The 13,085-nt window shown below is 36.5% G+C and overlaps 1 protein-coding gene across 14 annotated transcripts in view; it reads left to right on the top strand.

The window, feature by feature from the left end:
- The window catches only part of PPIP5K2 (diphosphoinositol pentakisphosphate kinase 2), a 143,640-nt gene extending 138,983 nt beyond the window's left edge, over positions 1 to 4,657 (top strand). For all 14 annotated transcript variants that reach the window (XM_043977058.1, XM_043977932.1, XM_043977809.1 and 11 more), the window contains one exon: positions 2,902 to 4,657. In XM_043977058.1, the coding sequence (XP_043832993.1) occupies positions 2,902 to 2,984 (83 nt within the window). In that variant the 3' untranslated portion in view covers positions 2,985 to 4,657. The remainder of the gene's footprint in view (positions 1 to 2,901) is intronic.
- Positions 4,658 to 13,085: the final 8,428 nt, after the last annotated feature.

Genomic DNA, 13,085 nt, shown 5'->3' with positions numbered 1-13,085 from the left:
TAGGTGGCACAGTGGATAAAGCACCAGCCCTGGATTCAGGAGTACCTGAGTTCAAATCCGGCCTCAGACACTTAACACTTACTAGCTGTGTGATCCTCGGCAAGTCACTTAACCCCAATTGCCTCACCCAAAAAAACAAAAAAAGTCCTTGAAGTCACCAAGTATATCTTTATTTAATTTGGACATTTTTTTTAAGTTCTTAATAAAATTTCTTAATCTCATCCTCTACGATAGCTGTTGGTACATTAGCTGCAGTTATTGTCATGGCAACATTATTTTTAAGTAGTTAGCACTGCAATAGCTATAAGCAAATATCCTATGAAATTGTTTCTTGTTGCCTTTGGCTGTACTATAAAGCCAATTTCATCAACTCTTTTATTTGCCTCTTCAAAGAGAACCTTTGAACTATTATATCTTCCTTCCATCTTACCATTTCCTTTATAGCAAGAACATCAGTATAAATATCAGTCAGTTGCTCCATTAAATCTACTTGTTAATTATTTTTAAAGGATCTCATATTTTAGAGAATTAGTAGCTAAGGTAATTTAATTATACACCATTTAAAATCTATGAGACTCATGAAGTAACATGCTTCCTCATGATGAGCATCTCCATACTTATCTAGCCTGCCCCTTGGTAAATAGATGTGGACTTGACGGATAATGCTATATTTAAAGTCTTTCCAACATGCTAGAAACTTCCAGGATCTGTGCTCTGCTGGCAGCATCTCTGAGAACCCAGGGTCACCACCATCCACAGTGATGGATCAGAGTAGAACTTCTGATTTATAAACATTTCCTCCACCAATTCAAAATCCTGGTTTCCTGAAGATGATACTAGTAGAGCAAATAAGCTCCAGCAAGGCCTACTGAGCAGTTAAAGCTTCAACTATTAGCTTGGTGATGGACATCTCTTATCCAAACATCAGTATAGCTAAGTTTGGAGAAGCTCATCACCAGATTGGTTACCAGGTGATTGTCTTTTAAATTCAAAAGCATCTCAGAGAATTGTTCATTAGCTACTTAGACTCTCTGGAAGCAAGGACTATTTTTTGCCTTTCTTTGTATCTACAGTCCTTTGCTTAGTTTCTGTCACATGGTAGTCACTTAATAAATGCTAGGTGACTAAGACCAGCCCCTAAGTTATAGAAGTTAGATTTTGTGTCAGTGATGAATTTGTACACTGAAATTACAGACTGTTGTGTATAACTTCATTTGTTTTATGGTATGAGACAGGGAGTTTGGTTGGGAACTCCCAATGTGGACACTCTTTCTACTGATAGGTAGGTAGATAAATGATCAATAAATAGATATTCAACTCTTCTACAGTTTATGATTTGAAAGTTGCCAGGGACATTGAAGTGTTAAGTGCCTTAGATAGCTACTTAGCACAGATAGAACTTAAACCTAAGGGCTTCTTGCATTCAAGGCTAGCCCACTATCCACTATACTATACTGCTTTTCATTTAATATTTTAGAGGGGAATATGCCACTAGATCACAATCAATTTTCTCATGGAGCCCTTAGTCACAAAACATCAGAGTTCTTTTGAGCATAGCTCAAGAATTGCTGACCTAGGAAAAAGATATAAAGTTGGGCTTGGATTCTTGTAAGTAATGTGTCAAATATTTTTGGTTAAAAGAAATAAATGTAATCCTGGAATCATGGCAAACTAATAGTAGACTTTGAAGCAACAGATTGATTATCTTTACTCTGTCCCAGTGAAAGCAGTATAGCAAAAGAAATGACTACTAAATTATTGGGGCAATACAGACTTATAACTCCATAGTTTTTCTACCCAGGCTGTAGCTGAGTCGGCTATTTGGCTCAACATACAAGAAAAGATATGCATGGATAGAGTATGGGTCTTAGCCTTCTTCATGATAGAAAATCCAGCTGCACTTAAAAAGTACACTAGAGGGGCAGCTAGGTGGTGCAGTGGATAAAGCACTGGCCCTGGATTCAGGAGAACCTGAATTCAAATCCGGCTTCACACTAGCTGTGTGAACCTGGGCAAGTCCCTTAACCCCTATTGCCCCACAAAAAAAAAAAAAAAAAGTACACTAGAAATCCAAAATGAGCTTATCCTATGATCCTAATCATGTGGACATTTTCTATAAAATAAACTTCTTGTTTTCTTCTGTACCCTTGAGCTTTTCCCAGCACGTGGTCCTGCCTTAGTCATACAAAAAATTTTATATTACTAAGGAGGATGACACCCTCGTTTATTTAGAGATGAGGAAACCGAGGCTTATAGAGAAAAAGTACTTTGACCAACTGCTTTTGTCTGTATACTATGATGTTCTTATGTCCATATCTGTAGGACTAATTGATTCCAGATTTCCATAATCAAGAATTCCAAAAATCACGTTGGCCTTAAAGATAATGTTATGCCACCTCTATTAAAGCTTTTTCCTGATTCTCATTGCCCATCCTCAGTTGTTATTGATACACTCAACCCACACTGGAATTACTTTATATATGCATTTTGTCTTTATCTGTGATCTCTTCCTCCACTTTTTAAAATAGAAGCTCCTTGGGTTGCAGGGACTGTTTCTCTATCATCTCTTTGTCATATCAGAATATCCTAGAAGGCTATTAATAAATGCTTAGTGAATTGAGCTAGTTACAGCTTTCCGTGGTATTATGTTATTTTATGAATTGAATAATATTTCTCTGTGGCCTGATATTTTAGTTTTGAGCACTATAATGCTGACCATAAAGAAGTAAAATGTGATTAACATTACCTAAAAACTTTCCAAGTTGTTCCAACATGGATCTCTACTTTCATTCAAAATTATTTTTTTGCTCATCTCTTTTTTTTTTTTTGGCTAGAAAATGCTATTTGGATTTACCTGAATCTTGTAAAACCTATGCAATTCTTTTTTTTTCTTCTGTATAGACATTAGTGCATCTAAAAAGACTTCAGATAACAGAACTGAAGATGAAATTGAACATAAAAAAACCTCTGAGGAGAAGAAATGAAATCTTTCTGAAACTGGAATCAGATGCCGCCTTCCCCACCAAAAAAAATTACTAGTGGGAAAAAAGAACACAATAAACCTTTACTTCTCAAAGCCATTCATTGAAGTTTCTTGTTTTACGCTATGTATCCATTTAAATGTTTTCAGAGCTGCTGTACACTTTGCATATATTCAGGTAAAAGGGTCTTTTGTTATTGTCTTGAAATATTTAAGACAGAGGTGTCCTGAATGTTTAGCCAGTTGTAACTTTGTATATTAAAGAAGCTACACATTTTTTTGTGTGTGTCTGATGTTTACTGTATACCTGTGGTGGAGGAAGAAAGGTGGTGGGAAAAGCCCCACTGGTATGTACTGTAGTGGCTCTCACATCTCACTCTACAGTATAATAGTATTGCCATTACACAGTCCTCTATTTTCAGAGGATTACAAATTGGTGTCGAAAACCTTTCTTAGGTTGAAACAACATTCTGAGAACATTGTTTATTTAAGTATTTCCAGAATGATCTCATTGACCATTTAAGTTAAAATCTTTTACATTATGGAGGTTGTTGTTGATCACTTATGCTGCAATATTTAGATATCTGGAGTATCTTTGAAGGAAGAGATTTCTTCTGTCCATGCTTTGAATCTTTTTTTAAAATATGTTATGTGTATGTTTTAAGTTAAATTCAATATTATTTGAGGATTAAATTTGCATATTTGGAATTGACATACCCATAAAAATGTAAAAATTACTTTGTAGAAACATTTCTTATATATATATATATTTTTTTTTTCTCATAAGGAGTGCTTTTGTTTATCGGAAAATTGCTTGTTTCATGTATTGACAAGAAAGCATCTCTTTGGGTTTAATTTTTTCAAGGGTAACTTTATGAATTTTCCAGTAGGAGAAATTTTAAATAATATGTTCCTACTCTCAAAGGGTAATGGTGACCCTTTTCAACTTAAGGAATTCAGTCCCAAATTGAGTGATGTTATTAGAATAATTGGATGTTAACTGTTCAGACTTAAAAACTTAACAAACATCTTAGGTTAGTAATGTTTGTACCACCTTCATTATTTCTGTGATTTTTTTTCTCATCTCATTATAAAATGACAAACTTAAGGATTTTAAATGGGTGCTTTTAAAATTATTGGATTTTTAGCATAATTATCTAAGATCATTGTGTGTTGTGATTTCATCTATGGCATGAAGTATTAAGGCTTCAGAATTATCATCCTCATTCTTCTTACTGCCTCATTTATTATGAGCCACTTAAGACTATAAACCAAACAAGACAGCCTGATACCAAGAAATCCACATATTACAAATTAGATAATTTCTCTTGGTGTAGAACATTAGTGTAAAATTAACATTTAAAGATAAGTAATTTTTATTAACTACTCTCAGTATGAACAGAATTCTGTCTCACAGGAGAAACTGTACTAATTGTCAAATGATCATATATAAAATGGCATTTAGAAAATATGTATACTAAGTGCTGGTTATATAAAGGTACCAAATACAAAGGACACACAGACATATAACTTCCTTATATTTCACATGAATGTAAATGTATAATGTAAGCATTTGAATGTACTTGTTAAATATTCTGTGTTTTAAATGTGCTTTATCATTCCATTAAAATCTTCATTTTAAAATAGTTGCTGAGCTTAATAAAAATGGCAGTTTCAGAGGCTACTGAGTATTACTTAAACATTAGGTGATGTTATAGCCCCCCCTTTTTTTTCCTTCCAGCTCTAATAGTGGCTCCAATTTAAAGAATAGAATAAAATTGTATTTTAATGAGAAATTGCTCCATTACTCTTCCTTTAACTTAGACTGAATAGATAATGTCCAAAAAAACCTTGGAATTTTAAAATAAAGACTAAACCACAACACACCATTGTACACATCAGAGTAGATTTCTTGCCACTAAACAGACAAAAACACGGATAATTTATTCCACTAGGCCTACCACAAGTAACAGAATTTTACTGTGCTTACCAACTGACTAAATCTTTTATACTAATCTATAATAAAATATACCTCAATTCTATAGATGGAATATATAACCTATTCTGAGGGCTATGATACAGAAAGAATACTGTTTGGAGCCCATTGACCTGGATTCATTGGGCAAATCAAAATTTCTCTGGATCTCCATTTTCTTGTCTATAATATGAGGAGGTTGGACTAGATCTATCCCAGCTTTAAGTTTATGGTCCCTTTAATCCTGGAAGAACTTGCTCAGAAGAATCTTGGCTCTAAACCAAGTGTAGAACTTTTCTTCAAAATGTCATATTTGTTTCTAGATATTTGATATTTTCCTAGTCACTAAATTCTTATTCAAGCTTTTCTTTCTTGGTTTTCTTCAAATACTACCTGATCTAACTGATAGGCAAGCCATTTTCTCTCTCATACTGTTTAGTGCTAGAAGAACCATAAGAGATCATCTAGTCCCATTTACTCAATTTACGGAAGAGAAAGCCGAGTCTCAATGGGATTAAGGGAATCACGTAATCACAGCTTCTGGGCAGCTAGGTGGCACAGGTAGAGAGCCAGGTCTGGACTCACCTTCCTGAGTTCATCTGGCCTCAAATACTAGCTCTGTGACCCTGGCCAAGTCACTTAACCCTGTTGGCCTCAGTTTCCTTATCTGTAAAATAAGCTGGGGAAGGAAATAGCAAGCCATTGCAGTATCTTTGCCAAGAAAACTTCAGATGGGGTCAGGAAAAATCAGATACAACTGAATGACAACAGCAACATAATCGCAGCTGGACTGTGGCAGCACAGAGTATTAATTGAATTCTTAACCCAGGACCTCCAAATCCACAGCTTTTCCCCCTGCAGTCCCAGGTTCTTCATTTACAAAACGAAGACTAAATAATCTTAATCCCTTTCATCTCTGGTATTGGGGGTTCTAAAGCCTAATTGTAATTCATTTCCCAAACTAGAGAATTTTAAACCTTGAAGGGCTCAACTGTGGCCATCTAATTTAATCTATACTTAAAAAGAAATCCTCATCCAGTTCTGCTTGAAAACCTGCAACAAAGAGGTGCCCATCTCACCTCCCAAGGCAATACATTCCATATAGATACCTTTTCCTGACATCAAGCCTAAATTAACCTCTTTGTAACTTCTACTTCTCTCAGGCCAAACTGAACCAGTCTAACCTTCCAAAATGTTAGCCCTTTAGACACTTGAACACAGGTATCAAGTCCTTCCCTCCTCTTTCCTTCCCCCACCCTTCCCCTCAATTTTCTCCAAGCTAAACATGTCTAATTCCTTCACTGATCTTCATAGTTCATGGACTCCACTACTCTAGCTGCTTTCCTCAGAATGAATTCCAGATTATCAATATATTTCCTAAACTGTGGCACATGAAACAACACAACTTCCACCCAGTTCAGGAAACTGAACAGGACGGTTTCCTGGAAACTATACCACCCATTGTAGCCCAATATCACCTTAGTTTTTTTGGTTGCCATATCATACTGAGTTGCCACATCACACAATGATGACTCATTGAACTTTAACCCCCTATCCCCTCCTGCCCAAATCTGTTAACCAAACAGCTAACTGTACTTCCTTCATCTTGTGAAACTGATTTTTGGAATATCCCTTTTAAAAAGCAAATGAAAAAAAGTTTATATCTCTAATCACCCTGGAGTCTGAGTATCCAAACACCCTAGAGTGTTATTGGAAAAGCATTTATTAAATACTTAACTATATTCCTGGCACTAATCACTGGATACAAAATACAGGCATACCTTGGAGATACTGTGGGTTCAGTTTCAGACCACTTCGATAAAACCAATATTGCAATAAAGCAAGTCACATGAAATTTTTGGTTTCCCAGTGTATATGTTACATTTACGTTATATTGTAGTCTGTTAAGATGTGCAATAATATTATATAAAATATACAGGGGCGGCTAGGTGGCATAGTGAATAAAGTACTGACTCTGGATTCAGGAGGCTCCAAGTTCAAATTCGGCCTCAGACACTTGACACTAGCTGTATGACCCTGGGCAAATCACTTAACTTTCTGCCCCACAAAAAACAAACAAAAGTATACATACCTTAATTTCAAAATACTTTATTGCTTAAAAAAAATGCTAACCACCATCATCTGAGCCTTCAGTGAATGGTAATCCTTTTTCTAGCAGAAGGTCTTGTCTGGGTGTTGATAGCTGCTGCTGGGGTGATGGTTGCTGAAGGTTGGAGTAGCTGTGTCAATTTCTTAAAATAAAAAAACAAGTTTGCAGCATCTATTGACTCTTCTTTCACTTGAATACTTAGAGGCCATTGTAGGGTTATTAGTTGGCATAATTTCAATATTGTGTCTCAGGGGCTAAGGAGGTCCAAGGAGAGGGAGAGAGACTGGGGAACTGCCAGTCACTGGTGCAGCAGTCAGAACACATGCATTTGTCAATTAAGTTCACTGTCTTATATGGCACACCAAAACAATTGCAGTAGTAACATAAAGAATCACCAGTCGGGGGCAACTAGGTGGCGCAGTGGATAGAGCACTGGCCCGGGAGTCAGGAGTACCTGAGTTCAAGTCCGGCCACAGACACTTAACACTTACTAGCTGTGTGACCCTGGGCAAGTCACTTAAGCCCAATTGCCTCACTAAAAAAAAAAAAAAAAGAATCACCAATCATAGATCATCATAACACATAATAGTAATGGTTCAGTTTGAAATACTGTGAGACTTTCCACAATGTGAACACATGTTACTGGGGAAATGGCACTGATAGGTTTGTTCAATGCAGTTATCACAAACCTTCAATTTCTTTAATAAAAAAAAAAAGCAATACCTAAAACCACAATAAAAGAAGGTATGCCTATATACAAATGGTCCCTGCCACCCTAGAGCTTACATTCTCACAGGAGAGTGGTGACCAGAGAGTAGTATTTGGATAGTCTCCATTTAATTTCTGCTCTGAGCTTGAGTAGGGAATCGAGATGGAAAAGAGGCTGTAGAGTCGTGTCATGCTAGTATCAATCAGCTCTCCAGAAAAAATAAAATAGATGTGGGGCATAATTTAAATTTAATCATTAACATTTTTCTATCACTTCCTCAAATCTACAAATCAACAAAATTATAAATTAAGGCGTGATCTGTAAGAGTTGATGATTTCTAATATGTAACTGCTCATACTGAAAACTTTACAGTTGGCCCATGCTGGTAAGAGCTAGCTCCAGCACACTGCTGGTACAGATTCACATTGCAAGAAGATAGCCATGGGGGCAGCTAGGTGGTGCAGTGGATAAAGCACCGGCCTTGGATTCAGGAGGACCCGAGTTCAAATCCAGCCTCAGACACTTGACACTTAACTAGCTGTGTGACCCTGGGCACGTCACTTAACCCTCATTTCCTTGCAAAAAAAAAAAAAAAGAAGAAGAAAAAGAAGATTGTCTAGGAATAGGGTGGTAAGCATGGGCTCAGACTACATTTGGTAAATGCTGTCCAATCACAATCCTCCAGGTTCTTGTACAGGAACTTGGGGTGGTGGGTTGGAAGTCAAGGCTGGAATGCAGGAATATGGAAGTACAAGGATCCTCATCTTAATTACCTCCAGCTATTACTTATCTGAAGTCTAATAAAGGGCCTTGGCTGCAACTGGGAGCATGGTTAGATATTGGTAAATAAGTAGTTAATTCCTAAACCCTTAACTAATCTCACACACTAGATAATGTTCTAGGGGTGGCATGCCAATCTTGAGTCAGGAAGTGAGATGTCTGGAAAGAGATGGGCTTGTTAGTCGACTCTAATGGTCATTATGCCTTCAAAGCAGGAATTAGAGGCAGAAAGAGAAAGTAACAACACCTGAGGTGATGGCAGCCACTGCCTGGGTGGCCCAACCTTTAGCATATGTTATGGGGTCTCTTCCTTAATTTGTCTTGGGTCTGGCTCTGTGATTTGATCAACCTTCATGACCGCTCTTTACCATTGGGAGTGAACTCATTGGGAGGGAACCAGTTTCTCTGACAAATGTTTGGATTATATAATTTTGTCTTTTCCTAGATAGTTTGTTGACTCTCCTTATATTTTTCTTATTCTACTATTTTGTATTATGTTTACAACTGGGTTTACAATATTTCATAACAATCTATGAAACCTTAAAAACAGAGCCTTAGTATTTGGTGATATGCCAGATTACCAGCCTGCAAAAGCACCTCAAACTAATTTAATCTGAATTGTTTTCTCAAGCGCCTTTTTTGGAAGCTTCAGGAATACCACTGTTTCAGGAATACTCAGTTTTCATTCTTTTCACCTTTCTTTAAGAGTAAGGAGTTTCTTCCCATTCATTCCAAACCACCACCCCATTTCCCATGACTGCCCCAGAGTCCCTACAGCAAGAGTAAGTACTGCAATGACATCTTCAGGCTTTCCTTTTGCATATCTTAGTCAAGTTTTGCATATCTTAGCACAAGCCCAGCCAAAAACTTTGTGACTCCCTACGAGGTGGCATTCTGTCAAAGCTCTGTCAATAAGCAATGCTCTTAATCAAACTTGGGATACTCATATTTACAAGTTCAAGAAAGCACAGGTGTCTGTCTTGGTATCAACCACTGGTGGGGTTTTATGATTGTGATCAAAGGTGTTTATACATTACATCTAAGTTCTGATTGGTGATTTATTAGCTAAGCCTTTGATGAAAGGAAACTCTCCATCAAAGGCAATGTCATTAGTAAGTATTTATAAGTTATTTACTGAAAAAACTATCAATAAACTCCCTAAGAAAAAATCTTCAGGACCAGATGGATTCACAAATTAATTCTTCCAAACAGTTAAAAAATAATTAATTCCAATATTATAGAGAACCATTTGTAAAAACAGGTAAAAAGGGAGTACTACCAAATTCCTTTTATGACACAAATAATTTTGTTGCCTAAAAAGGGAAGAACAAAAGCAGAGAAAAAATTATAGACCGATTTCTCTAATGAATATTAATGCAAATTTTTTAATCGAATGCTAGCAAGTAGATAATAGCAATGTATCATAAAAAATCATATACTATGAACAGGTGGGATTTATACCAGAAATGCAGGACTGGTTCAATATCAGAAAAACAATCAGCGTAATTGACCATATCAATAACAAAAACAACAACAAATCATATGATTATATCAACAGATACAGAAAAGCCTTTAACAAAATACAATAATTCCTATTAAAAAAACTCTAGAAAGCATAGGAATAAATGGAGCTTTCCTTAAAATAAAAAGTAGCTGCTATGTTGCACAGTGGATAGAGCATTGTGCCTAGAGTCAGAAAGACATGAGTTCAAATGTGGTCTCAGATATGAAACGATTGGAATGATGCCACCTGCTGGAGACTTACTGTAGAAAAGCTCCGCCATGAGGTGAAGGTCTCTGAGGGCAAGACCATGGATCTTTTCTTTGGCGTCAGGAAGTGACGTTTGCTTGTGGGAGGAAAAAGGGGGAGCCTGGCGCTCTGACTCTCTCTTTTTCCTGAGGACTCCGGTGGAGAAGGGAGCTAGAAATGCACTCTCCCTTTAATAGATAGATGAATGTAGGCCTTTCTCTCTCTCTCTTTACCAAATTCTTATTCTCCTTAATAAATGCCTAAAAGTCTAACTCTTGCTAAAGCTTATAATTTATTGGCGACCACTCATTAGATATTTTAGACAGTATAGCTAGAATTTTAGCCTTAACAGATACTTACTAGCTGTATGACCTTGGCCAAGTTACTTAACCCCGTTTGCCTCAGTTTCCTCATCTGTAAAATGAGCTAGAGAAGGAAATGGCAAACCACTCCAGTATCTTTACCAAGAAAACTCCAGACGGGGTCATGACACAACTGAAATGACTCAACAACAGCAACAACATCCAGCTAAAAGGGACAGGTAGGTGGTAGAGTGAATAGAATGCCAAACCTGGAGTCAGAAAGATTTATATCTTCCTGAGTTCAAACCTGGCCTCAGATACTTGTTAGCTGTGTGACCCTGGGCAAATCACTTACCTCTGTCTCAGTTTCCTCATCTATAAAATGAGCTAAAGAAAAAGAGGTCAAACCATTCCTATATCTCTGCCAAGAAACCCCCAAAATAGGGTCATGAAAAATAAGACACAACTGAACAACAAACTATATAAAACCATTATCTGTAATGGGGATAAACTAGAAGCTTTCCCAGTAAAATCAGGTGTCAAGCAAGAATGCTCATTATAACCACTTCTATTCAATATTGTACTAGCTCTAGTAATAAGAGAAGAAAAAGAGGGTTTTTTTTAATAGGAATTATTGTATTTTGTTAAAGGCTTTTCTGTATCTGTTGATATAATCATATGATTTGTTGTTGTTTTGGTTATTGATATGGTTATTGATATTAGAATAGATAAGAAAACAAAACTATCACTCTTTGCAGATGATATGATGGTATACTTAGAGAATCCCAGAGTCAAGTAAAAAACAAATTGAAATAATTAACAACTTCAGCAAAAGTGCAGAATATAAACTCACATAAATCATCAGTATTTCTAAGTATTACCAACAAAATCTAGCAGGGATAGAGAAATTCCATTTAAAATAACTGCAAACAATATTAAATACTTGGAAGTCTACCTGCCAAGACAAACCTAGAACTATATGAACCGAACTGGAAAACTCTTTTTATACAAATAAAATTAGATCTATACAACTGGAGAAATAGTGATTGCTCATTCGTAGGTTGAGCTTCTGAAAGTCCTTTCCTTGCTTATGAATACCAGAAATAATAGCCACAAATATTTAATGAATAACTACTATAGATGCCTAGCTACTATATGGGATAAGGAAGAAATCATACTATGATATGCTAAGAAAGATGACGGAAGAAAGGTCATTGGATTTAGCAATAAGGAATCATTGATGACCCTGGAGAAAATAGTTTTAGTCTAGTGGTGGGGATGGAAGCCAGTTTGCAAAGGTTTGAGAAGTGTGTGGGGAGGTGAACAATGAGGGTAAAAGTTTGGTTGGAAAGAGGAGATACAGAATGATAGCTTAAGCTTTAAAGGAATGGTGAGGCCAAATGAAAGTTGTTGTTTTAATAATGGACAAGAGTATTTGAATGCAGCAGAGAAGACAACAGCTAAGTAGACGTTGAAAGTTAGGGAGGAGAGGAGGATTCCAGGGGTAAAGGAGATTAGAGGAGGAGATGGGATCAATAGCCCAAGTTTTTTACATTATCTAGAAGGGCCACTTCATCTTCAATGACTACAGCAAAGGAAGGGAGGATGGGAAATGATTGCTGAGATGATCTGAAGTATAGAATTGAAGAAAAGAAGGAGCTACCAAATAATGAGGTTATTTTTTTTTTCCAATAAAGTCTGAGTCAAGGTCCTACACTGAGCACTCTCAGATGAGAGAGCAGTATATTGTACAAATCACTATGACTTGAGAAGGGAGGGGATGATTTAAAACTATTTCTGAGAAGAGTATGATAGAATTGATAAAAGACAATTGATGTAAAGCAATAAGGGCACAATTGAGAATGGATAACATCAGTTTGTAGTAGACACAGTCAGCACATTTGTATGATTTTTTCTACTGGTGTTCAACATAACTTACATGACTTAATTCTGATAATTTTATATCTTTTATTGCTGTCATAGATTTTATATATGTTAAAGGTAGAAATCATTTGGCCTGTCTGCCTAAGGGGTATACATCAACAAGTACAGCTACTCAGTCATATCACTTTGCCATACTTTTAAGACAGGAAGTGAAGTGTATCCAATATAAACTGAAATGAGTAATCTGTGTCAACAGTCCAGTCCCCATTGGGTGGCTGGAACCAATTAAGGATATGTCATTTTGGGAGATTAACATCACTGTTTGGAAGTGATACTTCTAGTGTTCTAGCTGATGTAAGTCTTCACTTAAGCTAATGCTTTGCCAAGGTGCGCCTGAATTTAAATGTAGCATGCCTAGGTCTTAGTCCCTTTCAGACCATTCATTCAGAAACAATTCAGCAGAGGAGCTGGGTTCACCACTCCCTTGACAAAAGGGCTTATTAACTGTAAATCTATGTTAATAATAATATAGTAACTGGGAAAGTCAGAGGAAAATTATGTTTAAAATTCAGAAGACTTGCATAGATTGCAAAAC

This window comes from Dromiciops gliroides, chromosome 1 (genome assembly GCF_019393635.1).
Source record: "Dromiciops gliroides isolate mDroGli1 chromosome 1, mDroGli1.pri, whole genome shotgun sequence".
NCBI lineage: Eukaryota > Metazoa > Chordata > Mammalia > Microbiotheria > Microbiotheriidae > Dromiciops > Dromiciops gliroides.
Note: the sequence above shows the minus strand (reverse complement) of the source record. Positions and strands in the feature narration are given on the sequence as shown.